Source organism: Ovis canadensis, chromosome 2 (assembly GCF_042477335.2).
Source record: "Ovis canadensis isolate MfBH-ARS-UI-01 breed Bighorn chromosome 2, ARS-UI_OviCan_v2, whole genome shotgun sequence".
NCBI lineage: Eukaryota > Metazoa > Chordata > Mammalia > Artiodactyla > Bovidae > Ovis > Ovis canadensis.
The window spans coordinates 132928873-132949351 of record NC_091246.1 but is presented as its reverse complement, the minus strand read 5'-3'; the positions used below and the strand labels follow the sequence as shown (position 1 = coordinate 132949351).

Sequence of the window (20479 nt, the reverse complement as noted above, 5' to 3'; positions counted from 1 at the left end):
ATTCATTTATGATTTTCGTTTTAGTGGACCTAGGTCAGTTTGGAATTCTCATGTCTAAAGAGAATCCAGACTCTCAGGTGACTTAAAAAAACAACTCTTTCGCTTCAAGGGAGAACAGATATTTGTGCTTGCCACTTGGGGCTCTTCTAAACAAAATCTAATCTACTCCTCCATCTCAGCTTCAGACACAGGCATTGTTCAAGACATAGGAAGGCAGGTCACCAGTGAAAATGAGACTCTTATGTGGCACTTTATAAAGAATACATTTCTTTTCTGTAAAGGATTTTCTTGGCGGTTAACTGGGAGTATCTCTCACCCATTGGCCATCAAATGTACTCTCTTTTCTCATTTCCTTGATGTCTTGTTCTCAATGCTGCACTATAGACATTCAGAACTCTGGGGCATAAATGCAGACTGATCAGAATTTATGGAAATATTTGCTCCTTCATTAGGAAAGATATGATTTTCCCAATAATAACATTTATCGAGGGTAAGAAAAGTTATGTGATTTGTCTGAAAATCCATAGATAGAAATAGAAAAGTGACTCTCTCCACCATTTCCCTCCACATGCCTCAGTAGAAAGACAGCCACATACTCTGTTAAAATCTCCTGTCTGCTCTTGAGTAGTACAGAAGAAGGTAGAGATTGGGCAAAGACTTAAGATGCTAAGGAAGGCTGAATAGATAATGAAGGCATTCACTCACTCTAAATGGATACCTTTAACCAAAATGAGTTTGGGATGGAAGAAAGCATTTGTTTTCCTTTTTGTGTTTGCCATTCAAGGGCTTTACTTTTTGAAAATACCCTGTATCAAAAAGGAATGTGTAAAAATATAAAAATAGAGCTACCATATGACTCTGCAATCCCACTCCTGGGCATATATCCAGAGAAAAACATGATCCAAAAGGATACATGCACCCCATGTTCACTGCAGCGCTGTTGACAATAGCAAAGACATGGGAGCAACCTGAATGATCCCGAGGAATGGCTAAAGACGACGTGGCACGTGTATGCAATGGAATAGTACTCAGCCACGAAGAAGAATGAAATACTGACATTTGCCCCAACATGGATAGACCTAGAGATTGTCGTACTGAGTGAAGTCAGAGAAGAAATATTGTACAACATCCCTTATATGTGGAATCTAAAAATAAATAATACAGATGCACTTACAAAAGAGAAAGAGATGCACAGACTTAGAGAATGAACAGTTGCCAGAAGAAAGGACAGGGGAAGGGAGAGTTAGAGAGTTTGGGATGGACATGTACACACTGTTATATTTTAACTGGATGGCTAATAAAGATCTACTGTTTAGCACATGGAACTCTGCTCAATGTTATGTGGCAGCCTGGATGGGAGAGGTATTTGGAGGGAAATGAATACATGTATATGTATGGCTGAGTCCCTTCACTCTTCACCTGAGGCTATCACATTGTTAATCAGCTATACCTCAATATAAAATAAAAAGTCTAAAGTTTAAAACAGATTTTAAAAAAGGAATGAATTTTCTTACAATAATCTTTAACAGATGTTCTCAGATCCTGAATTGAAGACTTATTGAATGAAATTTTTCTTTTTAAAAGTGTTTTACTGATGACCCAGGAGCTACCTACCATAGAACCTAGTCATCCATACCATCCACGGCTCTAGGATCAGTGGGATGTTTTTGAGATAACTATGAAATACGGTTTCAGAGGTAGCCTGAGAGTGAAAGTGAAGTCTCTCAGTCATGTCCGACTCTTTGTGACCCCATGGACTGTAGCCTACCAGTCTCCTCCATCCGTCCATGGGATTTGCCAGGCAAGAGTTCTGGAATGGGTTGCCATTTCCTTCTCAAGGGGGGTCTTCCTGACCCAGGGATCAAACTTGGGTCTCTTGCATTGTAGGCAGATGCTCTTACCGTCGGAGCCACCAGGGAAGTCCAGAGGTAGCACAATGATGATTAAACATTTGCTCAGAACCTTGATTAATTACTATTCCAAAGTTCTCAGCATCATATAACCTGCTTATTTTCATCTTAATGCAATTATAATACGGAAACCATCTTCAGTATATTTCAGGCCAGAGATGATGGCAATGGGAAATTACAGTGGCAGTATCTGATACACACTGACTTCAAAACAGATAACTGTTTTGGTTGCTGTGTTTTTGCAGCATATCACATTTAAAAATCTTTTATTATAAAATACTCTATTCATAAAATGGATTATATTACATATATAAAGCATGTATGTTAGGCATAACCATAATCACCAAATGAACATCGGTGTTCATTTAGAACTCAACTAAAGAAGTAAAATATTACTAACTCCTAAATAAATTCTCCATCCTTTCCCTAGAACAATGATGAATATTTTCCCCTACATTCTTTATTGTGTATTCTAAAATGTATTATTCAGTTTTTGGTTTTTTAAACTTTCTATAAATGGTGTCTTGCTACATTATGCAGCAGCTGCATATTTTGCTTAATATTATTTGTATCTTTCATCCCTGTTAATATTCACAGTGAAGGTTTATATTAACAGCTATATGAACATGAATAAGAATCACAGTTTATGAATCCATTTTTGCCACTGTTTTTAGGTTTTTTGCACTTATGAACAATGCTGCAATGAATGTTTTATGTCTTCTGATGCACAAGAGCAAAAGTCTCTCTAAGGTAAAAACATACAAGTGAGATCTGGGGGAAATATAGCATTGCATCCTCAGCTTTGCTAGAGAATGCCAAAGTGTTCTGCAAAATGACTATAGCAAGTTACTCATACACCGTTAACATTTAAGAAAACCGAAAACTCTGGCATTATTCTCGACTCTTCTCTGGACTTCATACAGCACATCTAATCTATTAACAAATTCTTCCAGTTCTACTTTCAGAATATATCCAGAGTCCAATCTCTGTGCTGTCCCTTCCCACTCATGCCTATTGGATCAGGTATCCACAGTTTAGACACTGTCTGTCCACCACTATTACCTGTAATGAGCCCACATCTTTGTTCTGGGTCATGAACAGCAGCTTCTTGCCTCCTTCTCACCACTCTCATTTTTACCTAACAAACATAATGGTTTCCATTCTGTAGTCAGAGGAATCCTTTTAAAATTTCAGTTCGTATTATTTTAGTTTTCTTCTTTGAAATATATTAGGTTTCCTTTCTCTCTTGGACCCAAACCAATGATGTAGCATCACATTACCCATCTATCACATTGCCTACATTATTCCCACTTGCCTAATTTCCCTGTTTCATTTGCCTCCTGTTATTTCTCGCATGTCAGCCAAGCACCACCTCCCAGTGCTGGTCATTTCCTCTGTCTGAAAACTTATTCCCCACCCCTTACACCAGACCTCCTCATAGGTCTTTCTAACCTCCTTCCTGTATTTATTTGCATTAACCTTCTCAGTAAAATCTTTCCTATGCACCTTATTTAAAATTGTAATCTTGCTCCTAATGTGAGTTCTTTCTTGAAGGTAAGTGTTTCTAGTTTTTCTGTTTTGTTTTGTTGTTCTTTACTGTACTCCTAATTCCTAGGACACATAGCAGAAGCACAGTAAGTAATAATTACAATAATAAAAGCCAATTCATTTAATGGCTACTATTTCAGGTACCTGTAAAAAAATTATATAAATCAACTCATTTAATTTTCCCAAAACCAATGTGGAGAGTGAGGACTTCCTGTTGGTTTGCACAGAAAGGAAGCACAGCATCGGAAAACATGAACAAAAACAATTATTCCATCACACTGGAAATCAATCAAGGCAACACGACACTTTGAGAAGCATTTATTCTTGAAAAATTCCTAGAGATTCTGGTACAAACAGCAGGAATCTGGACCTTCTTGCCTGGAGCTGCTCTCAACCTCCCCCACCAACACCAGCTTGAGAATGGAAACCAGCTTTGCTCCCACAGGTAGACGCAATTTGTGTTGGGATAAGACAGAAAAAAAAAAAGAAAGAAAGAAAAAAAACAGTTTCTCCAATATAAAGTGGTGGATTTAGTTTAGAACAAATGTGGAAACCCCACAGCTTTGCAAGCCTGAGATTGTGGTCCAAGTTTGGACCACTGCTAGACCATCAGGATTTAACAACAACAACAAAAATTCCCAGCAATCAAATAGGCCTGGAAGGTCTGATATAGCTCTCCTATGGTTATCTGAGGAACAGATCTGGCTGGCAGAGGAAGAACCTTGGAGGGGTCTTCCTGTACGAGCTTGATTTTTCAAAACAATGTTAAAAAGACGTTGTCCTCTTGAATTTCAAGATGTTTTAAATTTTAATTACTAAATATAAAGTCTATTTCTAAAATGTTTAAAAATAAAATATCAGTTAAAAATTTTTTTAAGGTTTCTCTGTTGTTTGGTGGAAAGGTAAACTTACTGGTCAACTTTTCTGTTATTTACCATTGGTTATTGATTACTATTATTATTATTAGATTTAACATTTTATAATTAATCATGAAAATGATAGGAATAGAGTACAAATATTCAAACTGTAAAGAAATATATTTGGATAAAAAAGAAACCTTAAGCAGTAAGAATGAAGGCAACCAAGTGGGAAAACAAAACTAATAGATTAAGAATGTTCCTCTGAATTTAAAAAGCGGATGGATACTGGATTTTCTTGAATGTTCTTTCTGCCTCTCTTGAGGTCTTACATTTTTCTCCTTTTATCATTAATATGATGAGTGCAGTAATAGAATTTTTAAATGTAAAACCAAATTTGCGCTTCTGGCATAAACCCAGTGTGGTAGTAAACTGAGTCTGCAAACCCATGACTTCAGTAAACAGATGCCCTCGGGAGAGATCCTGGCTCCGAAGTTTCTTTATTTCTCTGAATTTCTGTTTTATCTTTATTTGAACAGGTCTATGGGTGCCAGGGCTTCCCTGGTGGCTCAGATGGTAAGGCATCTGCCTGCAGTGCTGGAGACCTGGGTTCGATTTCTGAGTCAGGAAGATCCCCTGGAGAAGGAAATGGCTACCCACTCCAGTATTCTTGCCTGGAGAATTCCACGGACAGAGGAGCCTGGTGGGCTACAGTCCATGGGTTCACAGAGTCAGATACGACCAACACTTTCACTTTCACTATGGGGGCCAATTTCTTTTAAGCAATATTTCATCCAGCATTGCTAGTTGTCTTTTACCATATTTCTTTAAGTTTATCTAGTTTACCATTGCATTGGAAATAGAAACCAAGTATGTAATTTTATCAATAAAATTCAACGTAAGTTTCTTTATTCAAACAACGAATGCTCTACTTAAGTACTCTTGGAAATTATATTATTAAAATGCTCTATGATTTTAATTTGCTTAAAGCCAGACTTCCTATCTTCAAATCTTGGTTCTATATTTTATACCTGCAGGACTGAGTTATTATTTCTCAATTTCAGAAATGTAAGTTGAGAACTTCATGTAAATCTAAAATTTATCTCTGTGTGCAACACAATAAATTTTGTTAGAAAGAGAGCAATTGTAGTACTTAATCCAATTCTGACACAGAGCTTCCTTTATAACAAATAGATTCTAAGTGATGGATTGATGTTTGGGGTTCACTGTTGTTCATTTTAGTTAAAACTTTCTTAGAGAAGAGTGCATTTTGGTCAATTGGATTCTTGGATTTGTTGAATATAAATATTTCAACTCATTATTTTATATAAATATAAATATTTCAACTCATTTCAACTCATATTCAACTCAAATATTTCATACTTTATTGAAAGATATGGGACAGTATAATAGCATGCAGTGGGAAAAACCTTGGGTAGAGAATCAGTTTTGACTCTAGTGCTTAGAAGCTGTGTGAGCTTCTATTTCTAGACTGTAAAATGAACGTAATATTTTCCACTTGAAAAGAAAATAGGATAATACATGTAAAATGCCTGGTACATAGGAGGCATTTCAGAAATCTTGTTTCCCTCCTGTCTTCTTTCTATTTCTGAAAATATGCTCATTTGTTTTCCTTTCTGAATTAATAGATTCAAAGCGAAGTTTATTCATTCACTCTCCTTCAAAAACACATTCAATAAATAACTTTAAAGCACCTACAATACTCCAGGAACATATTTCTTCAGCAGCAGATTACAAATGACCTTTCCAACTCATGAGTGAAACTGTCAGCCAAAGAAATAACTTAATAAAGCTGGGAAAAAAAAAAAAACAACTCAAATCTCTGACACAAAGTCTTGCTTTCCTAGTGCAACACAAAATCTATGTGGAAAGCCTGAACACAGGATCAAAAGCACCTCTAGAAATGAATAGGAGGCTACTGCGCCATGTAAAGCTTAGTCACTCTTATATTGTCCCATCCTTCCTTCACATCCACTTGACTGTCACCCACGTCAATAGCTCTACAGCCTACATGGCACAAACAGAGCAGAATTTCTTTATATTTAACAGACAAACCAATTTTCTTATGAATAGTCAAAGTCTTATGAATAGTCAATTTTCTTATGAATAGCCAAGTTATAAATACCTCTAAGAGCTTGCATATTTTGTAAAAGAGGAAATCTAGGGTGAAACACAATCCAGCATCACAGAGGAGGCATTAGGACAGAGAGGGATGGCAGGAAGGCCTCATAAACTGTACCTTGGGCAGCTAACTCTTTCCACCTCTCTTTGTTCTGCTGGATGATGTCCACCAGGCTGTTTTTGAAGCTCTTCAGGTCCACGCTGGCAAGGGAGTAGTCGGGGGAGTAGGTTCCATCATTTGTGGTGCCTTTCATATTTGATCGTCTAAAGGAATCAGCAACGTGAGATAACATATAGGTTATTGAGCTAATAGTAACAACCAAAGAAACCAGAAAATGCCAAGGGCAGAATAAGGGACAAGGAAGCAAAGCCTGAAACACTTTACAAAACCAGCTGGAGAAGCAGGAAGGCCCAGTGCTCAGGCCCAGTGCTGCTCACCTTGCACCTTCCTCCCCTCGTGGACGGGCCAGAGCAGCAGGTCATAATCCCATAGCATGTGTTATGGGGTGGGGATGGCAGTGGGTGAGGCCTAAATAGAGGAGCAGAATCTTGAGACAAGCTGACTTAGTGGTGAGTCCACTGGTGAACATCACAAAAGAGACACCAGCATTCTGGAGCTCAAAGTCAGATGACTGTCCCTGCCCCTCCTTCCATCATTTGATCTTTCTCAGGTAGAACATTCCTCTGTTTCTTCACTAGGGAAACATTTAAGGACCCTGTTGGTATGTTATTAGGAACAGCTATGTGTTCATATGGGCAAGAATTTAGCATAATTTTTCTGCAACTGGACGTTTTAAATAATATCCTTAAATTTAGAAAGATGGCAATGACGACCCTGTATGCAAGACAGCAAAAAAGACAGATGTGTATAACGGACTTTTGGACTTAGAGGGAGAGGGAAAGGGTGGGATGATTTGGGAGAATGGCATTGTAACATGTATACTATCATGTAAGAATCAAATCGCCAGTCTATGTCTGACGCAGGATACAGCATGCTTGGGGCTGGTGCACGGTGATGACCCAGAGAGATGTTATGGGGAGGGAGGCGGGAGGGGGGTTCATGTTTGGGAACGCATGTACACCCGTGGTGGATTCATGTCAATGTATGGCAAAACCAATACAGTATTGTAAAGTAAAATAAAGTTAATAATAATAATAATAATAATAATATCCTTAACACATTTATCAATTAAAAAATCTAGGTCGAAATGTTTTAAATTGTATATAAATGGACTTTACTATTACACATTATCCAGATCCATTGTATTCATGTCATCTAAAAGGCTAACTTTGAAGTAGGCATCTTTCTAGATATACAAGTGGACTGTGATTGATTTGTTAGCAACACAACACAATTCCCCTCTCCCAACTGCCTACCACGATTGGCTATGTTAATATATCCAGGATGTAATTCACACATTTCAATAAAAATTCAAGTAATATTTATTCTCCTGAGTACTGAATATGATTCTGTAATACTCCTTAGTATTAAACTTGGATATTTTTTCTAGTGGACATCAAGTTCCTAATTTCAAAGGCAGATGCAATATATTATAGAGCCATTAGGTGGCAATACTACCTAGTAATTCTTCTAAGAATTTCCTGCTTAATGTAAGGAATAATAAAGATAATTATAAGTAAAAGAGAAAAGACACACAAAAAGAAAACAATCAAACCTGCTTGCTCCATAGGAAGGAGTTTTGGTTTTCGAGTCTTCCTCTATAAGAGGAATAATAATTTTCTCTGTTGAGTCTGTCAGAAGAGAAAATGTTGGTTCTACTATGAAATCAATGAAACCTACAAAAGCAAAAACATAAATAAATATCAATAAAGTCAAGTGTTATAATTTCCTAAATTCTAAATTAGTCATAATTCAGATTCTAACGCTCCTGAGAGCAATTTTCAACTACAATGTTGGCCTAGTTTACCCCTTGCAATTAATTTTAATCCAATAACACAATCTTAACTGCTCTACAAAATCCTCTCTCAAGCAGGGAAAATGGGATACAATTTAAACTTGCTAGTTCAAGTGTATTGAGTTTCCTGTTAATATTCAGCCTCATATTATTGTTAACAATAATTTCAGACTAACCAGAGTCAATTTGTTTTTCACTGTTAATGAGAGGAATCACTCTCCTTTCTAAAAAATCTTCACTTGTTTGTTGAATTTTGTTATTGACTAACAAGAAATAATATCCAAGCTCCAAAGAAACTAAATAGTTGAACTGTTTTTTCAAGCCACAGGAAGGCAACCACTTTTTTTCTTCTTATACTATATCAGTCAGAGCTTTCGCCAGTGAGGTAATATTTCAAATAGCTGTTTATTATATTCAGGATATAAAATGTTAGTTCACAGAGCGTGGGTGTATTCTGTTAAATCTGTCAGGGAACAGTAACATCTCTGGGAGACAGCATTAATCCCACCACTTTCAGTTGTCAGGACTGCATAAAGACTTCTACATTTTAAGTACTCATCAAACTGGAAAATGATACACACACAGAACGGGGCATGGTCCTCTAGGGAGCATTTACTACTTGTGTTTAGGTGGAGAAGAAGACAAGCTCTGTGTACATTCAACACCCGAGGGCCCAGGAGAAGTGTGGTGCTGGAAATCAAATGTTTGTTGCCTTGAACACAACTGGGAGCAACAGACCATCATCTGAATATGAGAACACTGTGGGGATGCTTTTTAAATGACAGTGTCCTGGGAAATATCTACTTTAAAAAAATATCCTATTCATCACAAACTTGGATAAAGTAATTCCCATTTCAAATAACTGGATTCACCATAGTGTATATTAAGGTACATTTTTAATTCAAAAAACTTTAGTTTTGTGTTTTAATTGATGACTTCAAGTTAAGTCAATGTTAATTGACCACGAGGGTGTTCTTTCAAGTTTTGTCTACGGTTTTAAATGCTTGGGATCTAGAGACTGTCAAATGAGTCACCTTTACTAACATGGCAGTAATTACAGTACAGCAACAAGCCTCAGAAACTTAATTTTTCTCAGTCTGCCCACAGAGGCCCTTAACTTGCCATATTCACACCTTGTGAATGATGAGAGGCACCTGTGTTATGGCAGCTAGGAAAACAGCTATTGGAACATGGGTAGGAAGTAGGAAAGGTGAGAGCAAGAAGCTTTCTGACAGGTGATCACCACTTTGGAGGAGGTGGTGCAGGACCAACTACAGAGGCAAGGTGCGATTCTTTCATTTATTGGTCATATATGCCAGAAATGAAGGTGCTGGCCCAGGGAACACCATTTTAATATATTAACAATAGCAATAATATGTTTTAATCATGGGCTGGATTTGACATTCCTAACATAAACACGAATGAAGAGAATAAATAAGGTTGGGAGCAATATCATTTTACAAATTTCCTGTTGATTTCCCTAACATATTCATATCCTAAGAATTTTTTCCCAAAAGAATATGAGCTAGTACATTAGGCATATTATTCAAATTTAGTGATAACAGAACGGATACATTAATATTTTCATTGGATTATTCCACATATAGAGAATTAAATTACAGAAAATAATCAGCAATAAAACAACAGAAAATGCTGTCTCTTGCACAGAAAGAGAAGAAAGCTCTGCATTTTATAAAAGGATTACAAAGAGAATAACAATTATTTACTAACTCTGCTCTGTTGATTCATTTTATGAGGATATTTCAAAATTCTTACCATTCACCCCCATATAGATCAGTCTAAAAATTAAATTTATCATGCATATGCAGTAGATTTTCATGAGTGAAAAACATTGCGTATCCATTTGAAAATTAACAGGCTCACACTCGCTCGCCACGACCACCAGTTCTCAGTATTACCTATTTGGGACTGGGCCACCATCGTAGACTTCCGATCGCAAAGCGGGGAAAATGGAAGCCCTAATTCAGCTTCTTTATCTCCCTACAGAAAGAAATGCCCGTTAGTACAGACTTGGTGTGGAGAAACTAAGATAAGAGCAGCTTAGATAAAAACCCTTAAAAAGTTGCATATTCTATTTCTTAATTGGCTTTGTGTATTTATTATAAAACCAAAAGATGTTATTCATGTTCATGTAACTTTACTGAGTTGGTGTGCTTTGGGGGATGTGTTGTATAAGGCACACACTGTAGAAGTAAAATGACAGGAACATTTCCAGCACCTGGAGACTCTGCAGTGATATTCTAGAGAGATAATCCTTTGTTCTTTGGAATTTTCTAAAGTTACCATAAACTAGCCTAGAGGAGCTATCCCACGTTGAAGGTCAACAACAGCGGCGGTAAGGAGATACCCCTCATCCAAGGTAAGGAACAGTGGCTGTGCTTTGCTGGAGCAGCCGTGAAGAGATACCCCACGCCAAGGTAAGAGAAACCCAAGTAAGATGGTAAGTGTTGCAAGAGGGCATCAGAGGGCAGACACACTGAAACCATACCCAAGAAAACTAGTCAATCCAATCACACTAGGACTGCAGCCTTATCTAACTAAATCAAACCAAGCCATGCCTGTGGGGCAACCCAAGACGGGCGGGTCATGGTGGAAAGGCCTGAGAGAATGTGGTCCACTGGAGAGGGGAACGGCAAGCCACTTCAGTATTCTTGCCTTGAGAACCCCATGAACAGTAAGAAAAGGCAAAATGATAGGATACCAAAAGAGGAACTCCCCAGGTCAGTAGGTGCCCAATATGCTTCTGGAGATCAGTGGAGAAATAACATCAGAAAGAATGAAGGGATGGAGCCAAAGCAAAAACAATACCCAGCTGTGGATGTGACTGGTGATAGAAGCAAGATCCAATGCTGTAAAGAGCAATATTGCATAGGAACCTGGAATGTCAGGTCCATGAATCAAGGCAAATTGGAAGTGGTCAAACAAGAGATGGCAACGGTGAACTTCGACATTCTAGGAATCAGAGAATTAAAATGGACTGGAATGGGTGAATTTAACTCAGATGACCATTACATCTACTACTGCAGACAGGAATCCCTCAGAAGAAATGGAGTAGCCATCATGGCCAACAAAAGAGTCCAAAATGCAGTACTTGGATGCAATCTCAAAAATGACAGAACGATCTCTTCATCTCCAAGGCAAACCATTCAATATCACAGTTATCCAAGTCTATGCCCCAACCAGTAATGCTGAAGAAACTGAAGTTGAACAGTTTTATGAAGATCTACAAGACCTTTTAGAACTAACACCCCCAAAAAGATGTCCTTTTCATTATAGGGGACTGGAATGCAAAAGTAGGAAGTCAAGAAACACCTGGAGTAACAGGCAAATTTGGCCTTCGAGTACAGAATGAAGCAGGGCAAAGACTAATAGAGTTTTGCCAAGAAAATGTACTGGTCATAGCAAACACCCTCTTCCAACAACCCAAGAGAAGACTCTACACATGGACATCACCAGATGGTCAACACCAAAATCAGATTGATTATATTCTTTGCAGCCAAAGATGGAGAAGCTCTATACAGTCAACAAAAACAAGACCAGGAGCTGACTGTGGCTCAGATCATGAACTCCTTATTCCCAAATTCAGACTTAAATTGAAGAAAGTAGGGAAAATCGCTAGACCATTCAGGTATGACCTAAATCAAATCCCTTATGATTATACAGTGGAAGTGAGAAATAGACTTAAGGGTCTAGATCTGATATACAGTGCCTGATGAACTATGGAATGAGGTTTGTGACATTGTACAGGAGACAGGGATCAAGACCATCCCCATGGAAAAGAAATGCAAAAAAGCAAAATGGCTGTCTGGGGAAGCCTTACAAATAGCTGTGAAAAGAAGAGAGGCGAAAAGCCAAGGAGAAAAGGAAAGTTATAAGCATCTGAATGCAGAGTTCCAAAGAATAGCAAGAAGAGATAAGAAAGCCTTCTTCAGCGATCAATGCAAAGAAATAGAGGAAAACAACAGAATGGGAAAGACTAGAGATCTCTTCAAGAAAATTATATACACCAAGGGAACATTTCATGCAAAGATGGGCTCGATAAAGGACAGAAATGGTCTGGACCTAACAGAAGCAGAAGATATTAAGAAGAGGTGGCAAGAATACATGGAAGAACTGTACTAAAAAGATCTTCATGACCCAGATAATCATGATGATGTGATCACTAATCTAGAGCCACACATCTTGGAATGTGAGGTCAAGTGGGCCTTAGAAAGCATCACTATGAACAAAGCTAGTGGAGGTGATGGAATTCGAGTTGAGCTGTTTCAAATCCTGAAAGATGATGCTGTGAAAGTGCTGCACTCAATATGGCAGCAAATTTGGAAAACTCAGCAGTGGCCACAGGACTGGAAAAGGTTAGTTTTCATTCCAATTCCAAAGAAAGGCAATGCAAAAGAATGCTCAAACTACCACACAATTGCACTCATCTCACATGCTAGTAAAGTAATTCTCAAAATTCTCCAAGCCAGCCTTCAGCAATATGTGAACTGTGAAATCCCTGATGTTCAAGCTGGTTTTAGAAAAGGCAGAGGAACCAGAGATCAAATGGCCAACATCCACTGGATCATGGAAAAAGCAAGAGAGTTCCAGAAAAACATCTATTTCTGCTTCATTGACTATGCCAAAGCCTTTGACTGTGTGGATCACGATAAACTATGGAAAATTCTGAAAGAGGTGGGAATACCAGACCACCTGACCTGCCTCCTGAGAAATCTGTATGCAGGTCAGGAAGCAACAGTTAGAACTGGACATGGAACAACAGACTGGTTCCAAATAGGGAAAGGACTACGTCAAGGCTATATATTGTCACCCTGCTTATTTAACGTATATGCAGAGTACATCATGAGAAACACTGGACTGGAAGAAACACAAGCTGGAATCAAGATTGCCAGGAGAAATATCAATAACCTCAGATATGCAGATGACACCACCCTTATGGCAGAAAGTGAAGAGGAGCTAAAAAGCCTCTTGATGAAAGTGAAAGAGGAGAGTGAAAAAGTGTTAAAGCTCAACATTCAGAAAACGAAGATCATGGCATCCGGTCCCATCACTTCATGGGAAATAGATGGGGAAACAGTGGAAACAGTAGATACAGTGTCAGACTTTATTTTGGGGGGCTCCCAAATCACTGCAGATGGTGACTGCAGCCATGAAATTAAAAGACGCTTACTCCTTGGAAGAAAAGTTATGACCAACCTAGATAGTATATTCAGAAGCAGAGACATTACTTTGCCATCTAAGGTCCATCTAGTCAAGGCTATGGTTTTTCCTGTGGTCATGTATGGATGTGAAAGTTGGACTGTGAAGAAGGCTGAGCGCCAAAGAATTGATGCGTTTGAACTGTGGTGTTGGAGAAGACTCTTGAGAGTGCCTTGGACTGCAAGGAGATCCAACCAGTCCATTCTGAAGGAGATCAGCCCTGGGATTTCTTTGGAAGGAATGATGCTAAAGCTGAAGCTCCGATACTTTGGCAACCTCATGCAAAGAGTTGACTCATTGGAAAAGACTCTGATCCTGGGAGGGATTGGGGGCAGGAAGAGAAGGGGACGACAGAGGATGAGATGGCTGGATGGCATCACGGACTCGATGGACGTGAGCCTGAGTGAACTCCGGGAGTTGGTGATGGACAGGGAGGTCTGGCGTGCTGTGATTCATGGGGTCGCAAAGAGTCGGACACGACTGATCGACTGAACTGAACTGAACTGAACTGACCATGAACTAGTCATCTTGGTGTGTTATTTGGCATTTGACAATCCAGCTCATGAATTTTCTACTTTTTCCCCCCAATGCCAAATGACATTAGCAGATCTTCAGTATCAATAATTCATGATTGGACTGGTTTTTAAACTAACAAGGGACCTCCTTGGCTCAGCAGTAAAGAATCTGTCTGCAATATGCGAGACCCAAGTTCCATCCCTGGGTCAGGAAGATCCCCTGGAGGGGGTCATGGAAACCCACTCTAGTACTCTTACCTAGAGAATCCCATGGACAGAGGAGCCTGGCAGGCTGCAGTCCATAGGGTCGCACAGAGTAGGGTGTGACTAAAGCGACTAAGCAGCAGCAGCTTGGTGGTCTAGTGGCTAAGGCACCACACTCCCAAAGCAGAGGGCCTGTGTTTGATTCCTGCTCAGGGAACTGGATCCCAATACTGCATCTGAGAATTCATATGCTGCAACTAAGACCCAGTACAGTCAAATAAATAAAATTAAACACTTTTAAAAAAAGTGTATGAGCATTTTGAAAGATCTTTCTACCTATAAACCAAGTTTTACTGAAACTCCCACAGCAAATAATGAGGAACATAATCAATATTCTTACATTCTGTTTGCATGTGAGTAAAAGTCGCTCAGTTGTGTCTGACTCTTTGTGACCCCATGGACTATACAGTCTATGGAATTCTCCAGGGCGGAATACTGTACTGGGTAGCCTTTCCCTTCTCCAGGGGATTTTCAAACCCAGGGATCGAACCCAGGTCTCCTACATTGCAGGCAGATTCTTTACCAGCTGAGCCACAAGGGTAGCCCCAGAATACTGGAGTGGGTAGCCTATCCCTTCTCCAGCAGATCTTCCCAACACAGGAATTGAACTGGCGTCTTCTGTATTGTAGGCAGATTCTTTATGAACTGAGCTACTGTTTGCATAAATCTTGTTTTAATGTAGTCTTATCAGAGAAAATTGAAATGTCAATGATTTTTTTACTATGTGATCTTATCAATTGTAGATTAATTGAGCACACATATTGAAGAACTCCATTTCTGTTTGGGCTAAATATCACAAGAGATAAAAGATTTAAAGGTGGCTGCTATGGACAAAGCTTTCTTCCTATGACAGCATGACTGCATGTGCAGTTGCTTAGTCGTGTCAGATTCTTTGTGACCCCATGGACTGTAGTCTGCCAAACTCCTCTGGCCTTGACATTTTCCAGGCAAGAAGACTGGAGTGGGTTGCTATTTCCTCTTCCAGGGGATCTTCCCAACCCAGGGACAGAACCTGCATTTCTTGTGTCTCCTGCATTGGCAGGTGGATACTTTACCATTAGTGCTACCTGGGAAGCCATTAATTATGCCAAGCTTTATCAAACATTGGCTCTTTGCATTCACGGAGATTTGAAAGAGGAGAGAGGATACTCTCGAAGAGGGGAAAGGACAGATGGAATTCTCCAGTTAAGAATACTGGAGGGGGTTGCCATGCCCTCCCCCAGGAGATCTTCCCAAGCCAACGATTGAACCTGGGTCTCTGATATTGCAGGTGGATTCTTTATCATCTGAGCCACCAGGGAAGCCCCATAAGAGCACTGTTAGGACATATGATCTGGTCCTAAGATCAGGGGACAAAAGGGAGTGGCCTACATTTAGTGGCAGAGCCCATGTTACAAGGCAACACCTGTCTGAGAACTTCAGTTTCCTTTGTCTGCTTTCTCTAACATCTTTTCATCATGATCTTTACATTATGTCAATGTGTGGCTTTAAAGTTCTTACTGATATGTTTTCTGGTGCAAGTCCTCTGAACCATGCCTCTGATTATGAGGGGCAGAAAGTTTGAGATCAGAATTGCTTGGGAAGATCTAGATATGGTCATCAAAGAATCAGTAGGTCAAGTAGCTACAAACAGGAATATTTCCCTATGTCACAACTTACAGAAAATAGAGAAAGAATTTCTGTGACCTCTTCCAGCAAACTTCGTCTATCTAATAGAGTTATCCTGAGGTTACCTAAGATAATTTATATGAAGTTTAAGGACACTACCTGATGTATAGTCAGTAGTCAGTAATGTTAACTAATCAAAATCAGAGATGGTTAGGTAGCATCACTGACTCAATGGACATGTAATTTAAGGAAACTTCATTAAGATACTGGAGGGCAAGGGAACCTGGGTGCTGCAGTCCATGGGTCACAAAGAGTTGGACATGACTTAGCAACTGAACACCAACAACAAAAATCATAATTCATAATAGCAAAAGCACCTGCAAATTAGAGGTATTTATGGTGTGTGATGCATATGCAGGTCAGGAAGCAACAGTTAGAACCGGACATGGAACAACAGACTGGTTCCAAATAGGAAAAGGAGTACGTCAAGGCTGTATATTGTCACCCTGCTTATTTAACTTCTATGCAGAGTACATCATGAGAAACGCTGGGCTGGAAGAAGCACAAGCTGGAATCAAGATTGCTGGGAGAAATACCAATAACCTCAGATATGCAGATGACACCACCCTTATGGCAGAAAGTGAAGGGGAACTAAAAAGCCTCTTGACAAAAGTGAAAGAGGAGAGTGAAAAAGTTGGCTTAAAGCACATTCAGAAAACTAAGATCGTGGCATCCGGTCCCATCACTTCATGGCAAATAGATGGGGAAACAGTGGCTGCCTTTATTTTTCTGGGCTCCAAAAATCACTGCAGATGGTGATTGCAGCCATGAAATTAAAAGACGCTTACTCCTTGGAAGGAAAGTTATGACCAACCTCGATAGCATATTCAAAAGCAGAGACATTACTTTGCCAACAAAGGTCTGTCTAATCAAGACTATGGTTTTTCCATTGGTCATGTATGTATGTGAGAGTTGGTCTGTGAAGAAAGTGGCAAAGAACTGATGCTTTTGAACTGTGATGTTGGAGAAGACTCTTAAGAGTCCCTTGGACTGTAAGGATATCCAGCCAGTCCAGCCTAAAGGAGATCAGTCCTGGGTGTTCATTGGAAGACTGATGCTGAAGCTGAAACTCCAATACTTTGGCCACCTGATGTGAAGAGCTGACTCATTGGGAAAGACCCTGATGCTGGGAAAGATTGAGGGCAGGAGGTGAAGGGGACGACAGAAGATGAGATGTTTGGATGGCATCACCGACTGCATGGACATGGGTTTGGGTGAACTCCGGGAATTGGTGATGGACAGAGAGGCCTGGCGTGCTGTGGTTCATGGGATCGCAAAGAATTGGACATGACTGAGCAACTGCACTGAACTGAACTGATGCATATCTTGGATGATGTTAAACTACATGAGAAAGGAGTAGTACTTAATTTACTTCTAATGGACTGGGGCATTGGCTTTCCCTTTCTATTTCCTAGATGGAATTGACATAACAGAAATTCTGTTTCTGAAACATTAATTTGTAGGCAGCATGGGGTGGCTTGGGATAAGTTAAAGATGAGGCTTGTGCTTCAAACCTGAATGAAAGGGAGACTTTGGGACTACAAATAGAAATAAGACAACATGTATGAGGGCTTGAATGAAAGACTATTATGAATTTTATTTTAACATGTTGAGAATAAAGTAAAAGAATAATATTAACAGCTTATTAAATAAAATGACATTACTATTATTAAAATAGAAATAAAGCTACTTATATGCTTCATGGGAAATGTAATACTGTAAATTCCTAATTGACATATGCAAAGATGATTAATTGCTTTTATTAGTTACAGTGTTGGTGATATTTTAAAAGATGTAGATTTATGCCATTTAAATTCCTTGACCTGAAAATGATCATTTGGGCCTTAAAAAGGCATTGTGATGATTTATTTTCCATGAACTAAATTTCATAAAATGCTGGATGCTAAAATTTTCATATGGGACTTAGGCATTTGACAAACGTATGCAGGGTTGATCTTCCTACAGATGAAGTAGGAGATTTTATATTATACTTGCTTCTTGTACTGTACAATTGATTTAGAATATTAAACTTCCACTGCTAAAGACATTGAATGCTAAGGTGAGTTAATTAGTTATTTATAAACACTTCAAAGTGTTATTTATTCTTTAGGGTGAATACAGGCCATGAGCACAAGATTAGTAGAGGGCCCTGTAGCCAGACTCTGAGGGAACCAGGAACCCTAAAGGACAAGGGAGACTCCTAAGGGAAAGGGAAAGATATTTAAAGAGAGAGTCGGGATACCTGAAGATGAGTTTGACAGACTTAACAATTTTCTTATTCTGTCCCTGAATAGGGAACATTTACTTTTCATCAAAGTGAAACCAGGGTCAAAAGCAATAGACACTGTGTAAATCAACTGGTTTATATATTTTTGGAGGTTGTGCTTTCATGCTAGCAATAGGAGGCCAAAAAAATAATTTTAAAAATAAAAAAACTTACTGAATACACGTATAGTCTGAGGCATTGAATCAGACAAGTGACTGATGCAAAATTTTAGGTTCCTAGGTCATTAAAATCCTAAAAGATAATGCTGTTAAAGTGTTGCACTCAATATATCAGCAAATTTGGAAATATCAGCAGTGGCCAAAAGGCTAGAAAAGGTCAATTTTCATTCCAGTCCCAAAGAAGCACAATGCTAAAGGATGTTCAAACTACTGCACAATTGCATTTGTTTCACATGGTAGCAAGGTTATGTGCAAAATCATTCAAGCTAGGCTTCTGCAGTACGTGAACTGAGAACTTCCAGATGTACAAGCTGGGTTTAGAAAAGGCAGAAGAGCTAGAGGTCAAATTGCCAAAAATCCATTGGATCATGATGAAAGCAGGGGAATTCCAGAAAAACATCTACTTCTGCTTCATTGGCTACACTAAAGTCTTTGACTGTGTGGATCACAACTGTGAAATATTCTTAAAGCGATGGGAATATGAGTCCACCTTACTTGCTTCCTGAGAAACCTGTATATAGACCAAGAAGCAACAGTTAGAACTCGACATGGAACAATGGAGAGGCTCAAAATTGGGAAAGGAGTACAAGGCTGTATGTTGTCACCTTGTGTATTTAACTTACATGCAGAGTGTATATGTAAGTGATCAGTCATGTCTGACTTTTCATGACACGATGGACTGTAGCCTGCCAGATTCCTCTGTCCATGGAATTTCCCAGAAGGAGAACTGGAGTGAGTTTCCATGCCCTTCCCCAGGGGATCTTTCCGACTCAGAGACTGAACTGGCATCTTTTGCATTGGCAGGCAGATTCTTTACCCCCGTGCTTCCTGGGAAGCCCTAGGTGTGCAGAGCATACCATGCAAAATGTCAAGCTGAATGAATCACAAGCTGGAATCAAGATTTCTGGGAGAAATATCAATGACCTCAGACATGCATATTATACCACCCTAATGGCAGAAAATGAAGAGGAATTAAAGAACCTCCTGATAAGGGTGAAAGAGGAGAGTGAAAAAGCTGGCTTAAAACTCAACATTCAAAAAACTAAGATCATAGCATCTGGTCCCATCACTTCATGGCAAATAGAATGGGAAAAAGTAGAAATAGTGACAGATTTTATTTCCTTGGGCTCCAAAATTACTGCAAACAGTGACTGGAGCCATGAAATTAAAAGATGCTTCCTCCTCGGAAAGAAAGTTATCACAAACCTAGACACCATCTTAAAAAACAGAGATATCACTTTGCTGGCAAAGGTCTAAAGAGCCAAAGTTATGGTTTTTCGAGTAGACATGTACTGATGTAGAATTGGACCATAAAGAAGGCTGAGCACCAAAGAACTGATCCTTTTGAGTTGTGGTGCTGGAGAAAACTCTTGAGAGTCCCTTGGACAGCAAGGAGATCAAACTAATCATTCCAAAGGAAATCAGTCCCGAATATTCATTGGAAGGACTAGTGCTGAAACTCCAAATTTTGGCCACCTGATGTGAAGAGCTGACTCACTGGAAAAGACCCTAATGCTGGGAAAGATGAAGGGCTGGAGGAGAAGAGGGTAGCAGAGGATGAGATGGTTAGGCAGCATCACAGACTCAATGGATGTGAATCTGATCAACCTCTAGGAGCTAGTGAAGGACAGGGAAGCCTGGCATGCTGTAATCCCTGGGGTTGCAAAGAGTTGGACTTGACTTAGTGACTGAATAGAGCAGAACCACTAAACTCAATTATTTAACCAACAACTTAGTTATGCCCCTGAATCAGTGCATCTTTTTTTGGAGATGAGCCTGTAGATAGAGGTTGAGAAAGTGGTTCCATCAACTTGGAAACTCAAGTAGCCTGATGTGCTCAGGCCTGATAGTTTATGTCTGTCTTAGCAATTCCCTTGGGGGTTGTTGGAATTTCTTCTTTGAAAGGCCATAACAAAGAACTAATACATGTATACCTTGGAGATATTCTAGGTTGGGTTTCAGATGACCAAAATAAAGGAAGCATTGCAATAAAG

At 39.3% G+C, this 20479-nt stretch overlaps 1 protein-coding gene across 1 annotated transcript in view; it reads right to left on the bottom strand.

Moving 5' to 3' along the window:
* The window catches only part of PDE1A (phosphodiesterase 1A), a 294992-nt gene that overhangs the window by 37640 nt on the left and 236873 nt on the right, over positions 1-20479 (bottom strand). The window contains exons 11-13 of the mRNA XM_069577054.1: positions 10293-10374; positions 8134-8254; positions 6576-6721 (exon numbers count right to left, since the gene is read on the bottom strand). Coding sequence (XP_069433155.1) covers positions 6576-6721; positions 8134-8254; positions 10293-10374 — 349 coding nt within the window. The remainder of the gene's footprint in view (positions 1-6575; positions 6722-8133; positions 8255-10292; positions 10375-20479) is intronic.